Source organism: Manihot esculenta, chromosome 7 (genome assembly GCF_001659605.2).
Source record: "Manihot esculenta cultivar AM560-2 chromosome 7, M.esculenta_v8, whole genome shotgun sequence".
Classification (NCBI taxonomy): domain Eukaryota; kingdom Viridiplantae; phylum Streptophyta; class Magnoliopsida; order Malpighiales; family Euphorbiaceae; genus Manihot; species Manihot esculenta.
Window position 1 is genome coordinate 17,721,853 of NC_035167.2, and position 16,075 is coordinate 17,737,927.

A 16,075-nucleotide genomic window follows, 5' to 3' on the forward strand; every position below is an offset into this window, starting at 1 on the left:
AGAGTTGGGTTTCTCTAAGTCCTAATGCAGTTAACAGTTGTTCGATGCTAAAAGCCCCAAGAACGTTCCTTGACAACTTGTTAACTAGAGTTTGATTAGCGAACGTTTCCTAATCAAACTAAAACTAAAGAGCAATTTGGATTGTGAGAAGCGTTTTCCACGTCCTAAACTAACTTATTGAAATAAATAAGATTATCAAAAAGATTAATGATCAATTCTAAACAAACTGGAATTCATCCATGCTTCAACTAGAATCCTCTTTCTCATTGAAATTCTCATTTATTTAAGTTATTGCTTTCTCTTGCTATTTAGTTTTAATCATCAAAACAAAAACTCTCTCTTTTAATTATTTATTATTTACTTGTCCAAGTCATTATTAGGAAGATCCGTAGTGTCAAATCTCTGTGGTTCGACCCTATTGCCACTATCTACAAGTTAATTATTGATTGTTTAATAGGTTTATTTTTTACGGTTTCGACAACCGCTACCAGCCTTAGACTCGGATTCGTAACTGATAAAGACCATTATATTATTTTTGTCTTTCAGTTTCTTGAGATGTGAAGAGGCATCTTTTTCGTGTGCTAGGCAACCAAACACACGCAGATGTTATACATTGGGCTTCTATCCCGTTTAGGCTTGATATGGTGTCATCCTTTCTACACTCTTTGTTGCGGATCTATTCAAAAGATAGACTGTTTTTCGTTCTACCTCTGCCCAGAACATGGCAAGCATCTCTTTACTCTTCAAAAGACTCCTTGTCATTGCCATGATTATTTGATTTCAATGCTCAACAACACCATTTGTTGAGGAAAGTATGGTGCCATCAAATGTCGTTTGATCCCAAGCTTCTCACAGGGTTTAATGAAAGCATTTGACATGAACTCACCAACATGATTGCTGCGAAATACTTTCAGCTTGTGCTCTACTTCCCTCTCTGCACATGCCATTACCTTCTTGAATGCCTAAACACTTCATCTTTTCTCTTAAGCATCTCAATTCACATGTACATGCTAAAATCATCAACCAGTAATAAAAAAATACTTGTAATCTCCCGGTGTTGTGGGTGTGATTAACCTATACAAGTTGCCATGCACGAGCTCCAGTCGTCTGCTAGCTCGATAACTAGCTGACTGTGGAAACAAGATATGGTGCTACTTAGCAAGTATACACCCATTGCACAATTGGTTCACCTGTTCAATGTGTGGCATTCTATCCTCCATTTTTGTATTAGTAAGGCTTTTAAGAGCTTGAAAAGTTAAGTGATTATAACGGACATGCCAAAGCCACGCATCCTCCTTATAACTAATTATAAGATACACTGGCTGTACATGTATGATGTTTACCACATTCAACGTGTTCTTGGATCTCCTCACTTTTGTAACCAATCTTCTCTGCTTGTCAAAGAGACGTAGAAAGCCTCCCTCAATCACTATTTTTCCTCCATATTCATCCAGCTGCCCAATACTCACAATATTACTTTTTAACTTCGTATATAAACATTTGTGAGTGCCATGTATTATCCATTTTTACATTGAAACAACATGATTCCACTTCCATAGATGTTCACAACTAATCCATCCCAAACCTCACCTTGCCATGAACAGTTTTATCAAGTTCAGTAAAAATTTTCTTACAGCCTGTCATATGGTTGCTAGCTCCAGTATTAAGGTACCATATACTGCTCTCATACTCATCACTCCCAAACTCAAGTTTCACCTTCTATTCATTCAACAAAACGTCAATCGATGTTAGGTCATCAGAATGCACCAAGTCACATGCATCAGCCATTAGAAGTGTAGGTTCAATATCATCTTCTTTTTCTGCAAGATGAACTTTCTCTTCCTTTTTGTTTGCATTGCAATTAGATACAAAGTGTCCAAACTCATTACAATTGAAACACCGTACCTTTTCTATATCAAATTTTTGAGATTGCCAATTCTCATCGTTGCCACGTTCTCGACTATGGCCACGCTTTGAGCCACCACGACCATGCCCACAGCCGCGTCCACGAGCACCACCATTAACATGTCCTTCGGCATGTTCTCCGGGTGAATTAGCTCTTGAGCTCACCTTCTTCTCATGCGCCTTCCACTCCGCACATGTCAAGAGTACATGCTCACCTCCTTTTACGTCCTATCATGAGCCTCGAATGAACCTATCACTTCCTCCATTGTCTTGCTCTTTAGATCACCAAACTCCTTAACCGTAGAGGCAATTTTAATAAATTTCGGTGACACTACATGCAGCATCTTCTTCACTATATACTCTTCGTCTAATTTTTCACCAAGGCTGCTCAACTTGTTGATGATGGTAGACACCCTATCGGCGAAATTATTAACGGCTTCGTCATCTTCCATGCGAAGACTCTCAAACTCCCATCTCAGAGTCTGTGCTTTCACCTCCATCACTTGGGCCGCACTGAGGTGCATGGTTTTCAAGAAATTCCATGCTTCTTTCACAATCTTCTTTGCTCCAAGCTGCAACAGTGTCTCTTCAGTGATTCCTTGATAAATGGCTGCCAACGTCATCTTATTTTTGTGCAATACTACAAGATCATCGGATGCAATAGCCTCCCATATGCCCTGGGCCTCCATGTATACCTCCATTTTAATTGCCCATGTCGGATAGTTGCTCTTGGTGAGCAACGAGTACTACAGAGTAACACTCCTTTCTCGCGACGTCATCCACAATGCCGTTGTGTCGGTCAGATCACCACTGACGAACTTGGCAAAGCTTGATGACGATTTGCTTCTTCTTCTTGGCATATACTTAGGCATACAAGAGCAAGGCTCTAATACCAAATGTCAGATAAAAAAACTATGCAACAAAGAAATTTGAAGCAATAATCAAACACAATAAATCAGGTGAAGAAGACGATGAATAGAACATTTTGATAAAATTTTTCTGGTGCTGTAATAGCAACACCGTTTTCCTCTAAGCTCAATTTTATTAAATAAAAATGGAGAATAAATACATAATAAATTATCATATAATCCTCCACGTTCCTAAAGATTTGCTCTAGCAAATGTGTTATAAAAAAAAAAAAACAACTGATGCAATTAAAAAAATAAAAAAATAATAAATAAACCAGCACAGCAATAAGATTAAAAAACAGCACAGAGGAGGCCTCTTCCACAATGAAAATGGTGATAGACTAAGGGGCTTCATTGTGGCTTTTGGAAATACTTCAGTACTTGGAGCAGAATTGGGGGAAATAATGGAGTTAAATTTGCTGCTGTTAAAAATAAATAATAAGATTATGTGTAGAGTGCGATTGCAAAGAACCTATGAGCCGTGCCCACCAGAATTTTTTGACATTATTAATGCCATATGGAGCTTGATGACACTGGAGAGTGCAGGAGAAGTAAACTATATTTTTCGAGAAGCCAACTTCTCATCTGATAAAATGACAAGATTGGCTTCCCTCTTGCCATGTGGTCCCTTTTTTTATGAGAACCCACCTCACTTGCTCAATTTCTGGTTAGATAGAGACAAGATTAGAGGGAGTGTTCCCAGATTAGAAAGTCTTTGAGCTTTAAGCTCAAATTTGCTAACACAAAAAAAAAAAAAGTAATATACCTTCAGCCGTCAAAACTCATATTTTTAAGCTATATAGATAAGATAATATTAAGGGAACTTAATGCCACTATGCTTAATATGCAGTTTAGGTAATAATTATATGAATTGACGGAATTCATCACAAATTAGCTACTCAATATCCCTTCCTACTTAATTATAATTTTACTTAGACTCCGCTTATTTATATAAAATAATTTATATTTAAAAAATATTTTAAATAAATTAATATTTTCTATACAAAATATTTTACTTAAAAATATTTTTCAATAGAACATCTTTCTTTTTCATTTGTTTAAATTTAATTTAAAAATAAAATATATTAATAAATTTATAAAAAAATGCTTCAATAAAATTTTAAAAATGTAAAAAATGATTTCTTCTCCTAAAACGAAGTTTAAAATAATTTAATTTTTATTCTAATTAAATAAATATTTTTTATTATACATATCTAGCATAATCAACCATATTATTAATCAAGTTCAGGTAAATAATATATTAAGCTAGCTGCCATGCACGCAACTTAGCAATCTTAACTTCCACCTGAAAATTCATCATAAGAACCCAATAGATAGTATCATCTTCACATTCTGTGTCTTGAAAGAGATTTATAGCTAATCAAATTTCTCTTTGGACCCATGGGAGGATGAATCGGTGGATGAACCTTGCAAGGATTGAAATTGAAGAAAGAAGGCCAGTATGGACAGTATCTAGGGTGCATGAAGAAAGCAAAACATTCGTGAAACGACCTCTGCTCAGGAAGATCATGAATACAATTTTTCCTGATATCGAGAACCCCACTCTTCACTAGTTTCCTACACAATGGCCCTAGCTTACTGAAATAATTTCCCGAAAGTGATAAATTTGACAAGTTCTCTAATGCACACAGAACCTCAGGCACCTGCCCATACAACAAATTTCCTGCAAGGTTTAGCAGCTCAATCTTGGTTAAGCATCCTAAAGAGCAGGGTAAAGGACCCGTTAATAGGTTGTTACTTGCATCAAAAAGGACTAATTGTCTCAATAATCCAAGTTCATATGGGATGCAGCCTGTCAATTGGTTGTTCAAGAGCAAAATCTCTGTTAATGTTGAAGAAACGTTGAAGATGCTTCGTGGGATTGGCCCTGTGAACTTGTTGTTGGCTAAAGTGAGGTAAAGCACTGGGGTTGAGCCCAGGGCATCAGGGAGTTTCTGCATGAAGTTGTTGTTATTAAGGAAGAGTACGTCAAGTCTCTGTGTAAAAATCTGAGGAGGCACTGACCCAGTAAAGGAATTGAATCGGATGTCTAAAAAATATAGGTCTCTGATGCCAAGGATCGCCATAGGAAAATTGCCAAAGAAGTTGTTGTTGCTTAGGTCCAGTTCGTAAAAATATGGGAGGTTAGCAATTTTTGGTGATATGGTGCCGGTGAAGTTGTTAGAATTCGCATGGAAAAAAGCAAGGTCTGGGAGCTGATCAATGAACCCATCAAGAGTAGAAGCAGAGAGATGGAACCCATTGAAATCAATGGCAGCTAGGGCAGTGGCAGAGTCATTATCAGGTGGGTGATCACAGTAGAACCCTGTGTAGTTGCATATATCTGGGCCAACCCATGATTGAGTAACATTAAGGGGATCTGAGGTGACAATGCTCTTGAAGTTTTGGATTATTGGGTATACTGTAGCAAGTCTTTGGTCTAAGAAAGTCAAAGCCTGTGTTTCTAGTGGAGGTGGTGATGCAAGTGGGGATGGGCTTTGAGGAGCTTGGCCAATCACACCAAGGAAACATAGAACAAAGAATAGAGAGGTGTGGATTATGGTTCTGGTGCATAAATAAAGGATTCCCATTTGATATGTATAAGAAGATGAGGATTAAACAATTTGAAGGTGGTTTATATATATATAGTATAGTTAGTGTGGTAGGTGGAAGCTTCATTTTCAAGCAAGAAAGTTATTCTTTGTTTTTGAAATTTTACAAAGCTATGTCATCTTTTCTGGTAGGTCATTTGCTGGATTATGGATGGTTTTTAAGCAAGAGTCAATTCATATGATTTCCTATGAAAATATCTGCTGTTTTGATCTACACCAAAAGCTTAACCAATAAAATTGCTTGAAGTGATGAATAATTCCAGACTACACAGTATGTAAATGAAGGTGTTAATGGGTAGGGTAGTTGCTTATTGATCACCACAAATGGTTGCTAGAAAGAAAAACAATGATGTCCAATATGTGATATTGGTCCACAGCTGAGTGTTCATAGGAAACCATTAGTGCGCCAATAAGTAGTGGGAAGTTTGCACGTGATATTAGTGACTTGTTATCATGGAAATTGTTGGTGATCATTTGTAAACGCTAATCTTTCCATTTTAATTATGAGGTCAAACTCAATTAAACTTTTTTTTTTAAAATTTTTGGATAATAATTAAATGAAACTCAATATAATAAAAAAATTGAAATATCATATCAAGTGAAAGAAAAATTGGAAATTTAGATTTCTAAATTGTTAAATCTGTAATTAAAAATCATTTTTTATAAATTAATAATCGAAAATTATACTCAACTGAAATTTAAACAGAAAAATAACATGTAATCAGTTGACTCAATTTTAATTATGAAATAAAATAGTGACAGCCTATAGACTTCATCTAATGCTTAAACATTCTGTCCTCCTTTTACTTTGCCAGTTCCCAGAATGTTTTTATCGTCTTTTTCGTAGATTACTGGTGTTTTTTTTTTTTTTTAAAAAAAAAAAAAAACATACAATGATTACTATTTATTCCCCAAAAACGTGTTTATAATTTAATTATTTCATATATAATTTTTTTATTAATCTTTAATGATATAATCAATATTTCAAATATAAAAATTAACATAATAAAAATGCATTATTATTGATTTTTAATAAATTTATTGATTCCGTTACTCTTTTTTTTTTTTTTTCATGATATGTTTTGAAATCAATTTAAAACTCCGTTTACTTTAGCAAAATATTTCTCATATTTTTTTGATATTTAAAATATTTAGAAAATTTAATTAATAAAAAATATATTTTTTAAAATTATTTTTTTTTAAAAAATCATTTTTCACACTTTTAAATCCTTATTAGAATCTCCATATATAAAATTTATTGATAAATTTTATTTTTTAAAATTAAAATTAAAATTAAAAATTAAAAAATAAATTGTCTCATTAAAAAATATTTTTTATAAAAATAAATTATCTTTTACAAATTATTTTTCAGCCTAACTATTTAATAGTTCTCCAATTATTTTGGGTGAGATCTCAATCCACAGTTAAATTTGTATCTGTCTCTACTTCTTATATATTCAAAAGATGAAAAGCTGTCTTACATACCACATGTATATGCAGGCTTAATCCACCTTTCCTCCCATCCCTTCACTTTCGCAGAAAAATACCATTTTAGCCTCTCTCTCCTCTCTCCTCTCTCCTCTCTCCTCTCTCCTCTCTCCTCTCTCCTCTCTCCTCTCTCCTCTCTCCTCTCTCCTCTCTCTACTTTTATTTTTACCTTTTTATCCTTTACCTTCTTAAGACTAGTTTATTTTATAAAAAATATTTTACCTTTACAGAAAATTTTTTTTTTTTAAAGAAAAATAAGAAAAAAAATATATATTTTCACTCAAAAAATTTAACCAATAAAAAAATATTTTTGCACTCAAAGAAAAAAGTTATTTTTTATATTTTGAAATCATTATTAAAATCTTTAAATATAAATTTATTTTAAAATAAAAAATAAATTATTTCGTAATATTTTTCAAAAAAAATATTTTCTAAAACAATTATGATTGACCTTAAAATGATCTTAATTTAGCTAAATATTAGTTTTTTTTTTTTTGAAATAGGAGGTTGGGGGAGTCGAACCTTAGACCTTTCAAGATTACAGGATGCACTTTCCACCAGATTAAGTTTTGGAGTGCAACTAAATATTAGTATTTTGAATTTCTAATTTTCACTTTCTATCAATAAAAAGAAACGGTTCAATTTCTCTCGATGGTGAAGTTTTGAAAACAAAATTTGTGTCCACTGTAAAGTTCTAACTTATACTTTCTACTGATAAAAAGAACCAATTCAATTTCTCTCGATAGTGTAGAAATATAAAGAACGGAAACAGCTGAAAACTCAATGCATACACATTGAATTTTAATGCATTTAAATTGGATTTTTATATTAAAATTCAAAAATTAAAAATCTCAACTAAATATCAAATATTCTAATAAATCCTACAATTTATTTAAATAATTAAAATCTAAAAAATTCAAAAAATTAATAAGAATAAAAAATACGAAATGAAATAAAATTATACCGACGGCAACGATTTATTAGTGATTTCCAACTAATTACCAACAACTTACTAATATATTAGCCAAAACTAAAACATTAAATATTAAGGTTAAATTATATCGATTACTAATGTTTTACTCTTGGGCTTCAATCGGACCGAATGCAATGAAAAAATAAAAAAAATAAAATTTTTCACTATCATGAATCACGTTTAAAAGAAAAAAGTAATAATATTTAAGAGAAAATAAATGTTTTTTATTTTCTTATAGCAAAATACGAGATCGTTTGTGTTGATTAGATTGTCACAAATTATAAATTGTTCAAGTGACCGGTCTCTAACAATATCTACACAGAACGACAATCGAAAACCTTAGAATCTTTCTAAAAGATTGAGAAAGAAAGAGGTTTTGAGGGCTAGCTCTCTGCCTTCCCTACAAATTCTGGAGACTCTAAAAAACGTTTTTATCAAGAGTGTGATAAGTTCTCATAACATGTTCTTTTATACTAATACTCTAAGATTTCAGTATAATAGTTGTAATTTAATTAATTAATTAATTAATTAATTAATTAATTAATTAAATTACAACCATGATCCAAAATTTTAATAAATAAGTCATATAAATCTTAGATAATTTTAATTAAGTCTCTACTTAATTAATTAGATCAAAATCGTAAGTCTTTCAAATTATAATTTTATTCCAATTTTAATCCATATGCACTAAAATTCTACTTGATGTAGCTTCTCTTGCAATTCTTTATGTTTGTGACCCATTAAACTCTAAATATATTGGCAATAAATATAATTATCTAATTAATTCATTTGAAAGTCAAGAACATTGTCTAGCAACATGTCAAAACTACCCAAATATTTAGAATGTCAAAAGTGGTTTGACTTAATCTCTCAGTACATGATTTGTTAGTGTAATTAATATCCCTTCATCACTAATGTTCCGATTTAACATTTAATGCATGGAACATGTCTGCAGTGTTAAATCGTATTAGTTCTCATTTATTAGTCATTGATCTAATGAATGAAATTTTAAATCTCATTTGCTAATTTTATTCCACTTTATGCAAGGATTTCATGATTAATGCTAACAGAGAACAATGGGACATTCTCTAATTTAACCTAAGATGATGAATTCTATCTTAATCATATAAACACTTTCATACAGTTCCTAATATATCCATATTATCCCCATTTGTTACTCATGAACCAAATAACGTATAAGTTGAATCAAAACATAAAAGTTCCTATATAAAATTATTTATTGATTTTAAGTCAAAAGATCACTTATACAACCATCATTTGAGTAATACAATTCACAGATACATATTATTTTTATATGAATTTCTCAGACGGGTCAATTCAGTACACTTATTTATAAAATAAGCACTTACATATTAGTTTTAGATATGTCACATATCTCAACTTATGAGATTAGTTATTTCCTCCAAAAGGAAAGAACATAATATATACTAGTCTCAACAGCTCTAATTATTGTCCAATCATAATAAGAATATCGACCAGGAACATTTGGAGATATTACTTAAATGCAATAGAAATCTCACAATTATAATCATATTATAATTTTCTTTGCATAGTAATATAATCTTATGGACTTTATCTTTACTCGAAGTTTAATTAACATTAAAGATAAATAACGAACTTTATAAATTATATTTAAATACATGAAAAATAATATTCAACTACAACTAACAAATTGGTTGTAGGGTATATTACTAATAATCTCCCACTTGCACTAAAGCCAATCACCCATATGACTTATCCCATAAGTAGAAATGCGATAATTATATCTCTACTGGAACAATACCTTAGTAAGAGAATCTCTAAGATTCTCATTAGTAAAACTCGTTATATCTCCATATCTTTCCTTTCAATGATCTCTCTAATCATTTAGAATCGCCTAAGTACATACTTAGATCTGTAATGAGACTTGGGTTCTTTTGCTTATGCAATGACTCTATTGTTATCGTAGTTCAATATAACCGGATCATCAATACTAGAAACCACACCATGTTCAGAAATGAACTTCTTGATCCAAAACTATTTCCTTTATTGCCTTGGATACACAAATATACTTGGCTTTTGTCATAGAATCTGCAGTGGTCTCTAGTTTGAAACCTTTCCAACTTACTGCCTTACCTTTTAGAGTAAAATTGTAACCATATTGAGATTTATTATTATCAAAATTTAATTGAAAATTTGCATCCGAATTTCCATGAACTTTGAGTTCATCAGTTCCTTCAAGTGACATAGTCAGGAATCCTTTCTTGAATTCCTCCATGATAAACTGTTTTAGCATTCTGTCAATATAAGTGGAACAATCTTTTAGATCTATCTCTATAGATCTTAGTGGCTTCTACCAAATCCTTCATGAAGAAATTCTTAGACAACTAAATCTTTACAGATTTATAGTAATGGAATGGAATATCATTTTCTATTATTAATATGTCATCTACATATAAAATAGAAAATACAACTCCACTCTCACTAACTTTCTTGTATATTCAAGTTTCATCCATACCTTTGACAAAATCAAACTTGTCTGACTGTTTCGTCAAAACAGATGTTCCAACTCTGTGAAGTTTGCTTAAGTCCATAGATGGACCTTTGCAATTTACATACCTCATTAGGAAATTTCTTAGATTCAAAATCTTCATGTTGTGTCATGTATACATCCTCAAGAAGGTTCCTATTCAGGAATGTTGTTTCGACATTCATTTGCTAAATTTCATAATCATTGTATGCTACAAGTAAAATCTTTTATGTATTTAAGCATAGCTGCTAGTGAAAATGTTTCATCAAAGTCAACACTTTATCTTTGTTTATAACCTTTAGCAACTAGCCTAGCTTTGTACATTTGTACATTGCCTTCTATGTCTGTTTGCTCTTAAAACCTCACTTGCACCCAATGGGATTTTGTAATACCCGGCTAGACTCCGGCATCGGAATTCCTACCGTCCGGCGGGATCTTGGATGTCAGAACTCTCTAGAAGGGTAAAACATGTGTTTTCTAAAATGTTTTCACTAATTTTATGGTTTTAAATGAAAAAAGAAATTGAGTTTTGAAAAGAAAAGGCCAAGGAGGAGGAACCCAGGTTCGGCCGCCGAACATGGGGCTGTTTCGGGAGTGCTTTAGGCCTCCGAAAGCTTTGAGGGAAGAAACCAGGTTCGGCCACCGAACATGGGATAGTTTAGGGGGCACGTTAGGCTGCCGAAGGTGGTGAAGTTGTGGAAGCAGCTTAGGCCGCCGAAGGTAGGTGACCGGCCACCTGTAAAAGGCCCCTCAAACCGAAAATGGGCGAGTTTTCTCCCCATTCTCGAGCTAAGGTGAGTTCATGTCCTCCTTTGATTGATTTCATGTCTTTCCTTCAAATCTCCCAAGGTTTTTATAAGTTTTATGGTTGTTTTGAAGAGTTTTTAAGCTTAGATCGAAGTTTTACAGCTTGGAGATCTTTGGAGCTTGGATTATCTATATCTTCAAGTTAGGATCGTACCAACCCTCGATCTTCAAGAGGTAAGTGTAGATCCTTGCTTTCTTTTATGTTCCATAAAGTTTTAAGTAAGTTTAAAGAAGTTTTAACGCTTGAGTATGGGTAGATATGCATGTTAGGGTTTATGTGGGTTTTATGCCCAATGTATATTTATGTGATGTTTGTGTTGGAGAGTGAGTTAGTTTATGCCCCTTTATGCATGTGGGAGTGTGTATGCATGTTTGGGAGAGAGCATGTAAGGTTTTGGGTGTTTGGAAGGTTTGGAAGGCTTGTATGCAAAAGAGGCTGAGTTCTGGATGAACTCAGGTGTAACGACCCGGAAACCGGACTGCTACTGGCGCTAGGATCCAGATCGGCATAAGACCGCCGGGACCCGTAGCAAGCCTGACATACATCCTGTAAACCTGTTTAATCCCATACATGATCAACAATCTCATAAAAATTTTGAACTTTCTCATTCATTTCCAAATTTAACCCGTGCATGCACAACTCATAAACATAAACATCAACCTCACACTGGAGTCCTCAACAATGCTCCAATGGGGTAACATAACATGTATTAAGTTTGGTTTACATAAACATCATTAAAAATCATGTACTTAAAGGGATTAACAACATACTAGGGTCAAGCACAACTCTAATACTCAATAACATCATTACATTACATGACTGTTTAATACTATTCGTTACATTTCAATATTTATCATGTCCACCACTAGCTATTACATAACCATGACTTTACTCTAGCTGACCTCCTGGTCTATCCCGTACCTGCAAACCTGGGGGATTAAGGGAGTGGGGTGAGCTACTAGAGCCCAGTGAGCAGAATAATAAAACATTATATTTTAAGTTCATGCTTTCATAAAATGCATCACATCACAAACAAATCACGTCAAGGATGAACTTGTCACCAATAGCCCTCAACATATTCCAATAGTGCCAGGGCCGTAGAATGGGCCTCTCTGGTCTTTCTCTTATATAGTGCCAAGGGCGTAGAATGGGCCTCACTGGTCTTTCATCCCATATCATTTCCATAACATATCATACCATAGGGAGGGCTAAAGGATCATTCAACATTCATCCACATCATCATCATATTATGCAATGCAACATATTCGTGAATTCTAATGCAAACAACCTAGTATATCACATGGCATTCGTGATGCATGAACATGCTCATAATTTATTTATTTACTTTGAAACATAAAGAGTTATTCCACTCACCTTAGGCTAGCTCTGACAAGACACTGAAGCAGCTGACTCACTACTGGGGTCCTCGGTTCCTCGGGTCCGAACCTACACAGATGGACTCAAATGAGGGACCAAACATACATGAACATTACTCTAAAATACTCCCCAAAAACCCCCTTAAACACCTTAAAACCATCATAGAAATCATGCAAAGGAGGGCTGAACAGGACACTTTCGGCGGTAGGTAAGTCCTTGCCCGGATCTCCACATCAGGTTACTTGCCTGGATCTGACACGAATTTCCTCAACATAGAAACATGGAAAACTGGATGGATTCTCTCCATCGAAGCAGGTAAGTCCAACTTGTACGATACATTCCCAATCTTCTGCAAGATCTCAAAGGGTCCGATGTACCGTGGAGCTAGCTTCCCTTTCTTCCCAAACCGAATCACCCCTTTCATTGGAGACACTTTGAGCAATACCAAATCCCCCTCCTGAAACTCCACTTGCCTTCTGCGGATATCTTCATAACTCTTTTGCCTGCTCACAGTAGTCTTGATCCTTTCTCTGATTATGGGCACCACCCTGCTAGTGATCTCTACTAGCTCAGGCCCTGCCAAGGCCCTTTCTCCAACTTCTTCCCAACAAACAGGTGACCTGCACTTCCTTCCATACAAAGCCTCATATGGAGCCATCCCTATGCTAGCATGATGGCTGTTATTGTAGGCAAACTCCACCAAAGGTAGATGTTGCCTCCAAGAACCGCCAAAATCCAGCACACACATTCTGAGCATATCCTCTATTGTCTGGATGGTCCTCTCTGATTGTCCGTTCGTCTGAGGATGGAAAGCAGTACTAAAATCCAACCTGGTGCCCATAGCGTTCTGCAGACTCCGCCAAAATCTGGAGGTGAACTGGGGTCCTCTATCAGACACTATTGAAACAAGAACCCCATGCAACCTGACAACCTCATCAACATACACCTGCGCCAACTTGTCCACAGAATAGCCACTCCTGACAGGGATGAAGTGAGCAGATTTGGTTAGTCTGTCCACAATCACCTATATGGAGTCCAATCTGTTGGACGTTGCCGGTAACCCCACCACGAAGTCCATAGCGATATTCTCCCATTTCCAATCTGGAATCGGCAGTGGGTTAAGCATTCCAGCTGGCTTCTGATGTTCCAGCTTCACCCACTGACATATTTCACAGGCTGACACAAACTGTGCCACTTCTCTTTTCATAGCTGGCCACCAATAAACTCTCTTCAGATCTTGATACATCTTGGTGGCTCCAGGGTGAACACTGTATCTGGCATTATGAGCCTCTCTTATAATGTCTCCCTTCAGACTCACGTCATCTGGTACACACAATCTATTCCCATAACGGAGGATCCCCTTGCTGTCAAACCTAAACTCTTCATTCTTGCCTGACTGAACAGTCTTGGCAATCTTCACTAACTCTGGGTCCTCATGCTGTTTCTGAGCCACCTGCTCCAGAAACACAGGTGCCACTCTCATCTGGGCTATCAAAGCACCTGTACCAGACAACTCCAACTGCAAACCTTCATTAATGAGCTCGAAGAACTGCCTCACCACTGGCCTCCTCTCTGCTGAAATATGGGACAAACTGCCAAGTGATTTCCGGCTTAAGGCGTCTGCCACAACATTTGCCTTACCCGGATGGTACTGGATCTTGCAATCATAGTCACTAAGCAGTTCCACCCATCTTCTCTGTCTCAAATTCAACTCTCTCTGACTCAAGATGTACTGCAGGCTCTTATGATCTGTGAAGATCTCACATTTTACCCTATAAAGGTAGTGCCTCCACATCTTGAGTGCAAAGATTGCAGCTGCCATCTCTAGGTCATGTGTAAGGTAATTCAACTCGTGCTTCTTCAGCTGTCTAGAAGCATAAGCAATCACCCATTCATTCTGCATTAGCACACAACCTAATCCCACACGGGATGCATCGCAATAGACTGTGAAGTCCTCATTACTGGTTGGCAGAGCTGTAACAACCCGGAAATCCGGACCGCTACCGGCGCTAGGATCCAGATCGGCATAAGGCCGCCGGGAACCGTAGCAAGCCTGACATAACCTGTAATCCTGTTTAATCCCATACATGATCAACAATACTCATAAACCTGTAAACATTCTCATATAACAACCAAGCTCAACCTGTACATAAACATAAACATAACATAAACCTCCACTGGAGCCCTCATCAAAATGCTCCAATGGGGTATCTCATCATACATAAGCTTGGCTGAAACATAACCTCATATCTCATATCATAAAGACCATGTACATACAAGTGGGATTAACAATCTGTATTGGTCAAGCACAACTCTATCCTCAATATTCAAATTACATAACATAACTTAAAACACTTTTACATTACATCATAATACAATTGTCATGTCCACAATCTAACTATTACATAAACATATCTTCCATACTCTGGCTAACCTCCTGATCTACCCTGCACCTGCACATCTGGGGTTAGGGGAGAGGGGTGAGCTATAAAGCCCAGTGAGCAGAATAGAGAAAACATATATTAAATATTTCATGCTTCCATGAAATGCAACACATCACAAACATATCACATAAGGATGGTATTGTCACCTATAGTCCTCAACATAGTCCAATCGTGCCAGGGGCGTAGAATGGGCCTCACTGGTCTTTCTCTTACATACATAACATAACATAACATTCCAATATGCCAGGGGCGTAGAATGGGCCTCACTGGTCTTTCTCTTAACATAGTCCAGGGGCGTAGAATGGGCCTCACTGGCAATCCATACCGTATCATCATCATATCATACCATAGGAGGACTAGAGGATCATCCAATAGCCAATCCGCATCCACATCATATTATGCAATGCAACATATTCGTGAATACTAATGCAAGCAACCTAAAATATCACATGGCATATATGATGCATGAACATGCTCCAAAAAGTTATATTTCATTTATTTAAAAACTTAAGGTTCATTCCACTCACCTCTGGCTGAAGCTCTACAGACTCCGAAGCAGCTGTCTCACTGCTGAGGTCCTCGGTTCCTCGGGTCCGAACCTACACAGGTGGACTCCAATGAGGGACCAATCATACATAAACATAACTCTAATAAACTCCCCAAAAACCCCCTAAAACATCAGGAAAACATCACATAGAAATATGCATGAAATGGCTGAACAGGGCACTTTCGGCGGCACCTTCGGCGGCCGAAAGTCCTGGACAGATCCGAAAGTCGGGCACTTTCGGCGGCACCTTCGGCGGCCGAAAGTCCTGGACAGATCCGAAAGTCGGGCACTTTCGGCGGCACCTTCGGCGGCCGAAAGTCCCAGACAGAGACGAAAGTCTCTTTTCGGGGGCAACTTCGGCAGCCGAATGCTGCCTCCACAAAGGGGGTTCGGCGGCCGAAACTCCCTTCGGCTGCCGAACCTGGTTTCTGCCAAAGGGCAGAAACTTGGTTCAAACGAACCTCTTGCCTCCCAAAACCTCTA

General features: G+C 36.0%; 1 protein-coding gene across 1 annotated transcript; it reads right to left on the bottom strand.

Annotated features, from left to right (window-relative positions):
- Positions 1 to 4,099: 4,099 nt before the first annotated feature.
- On the bottom strand, positions 4,100 to 5,436 carry LOC110618974 (uncharacterized protein At4g06744). The gene has a single exon (XM_021762238.2). It carries the CDS (start codon positions 5,402 to 5,404, stop codon positions 4,160 to 4,162), a length of 1,245 nt encoding a protein of 414 aa, XP_021617930.2. The 5' UTR covers positions 5,405 to 5,436; the 3' UTR covers positions 4,100 to 4,159.
- Between the last annotated feature and the right edge of the window lie 10,639 nt (positions 5,437 to 16,075).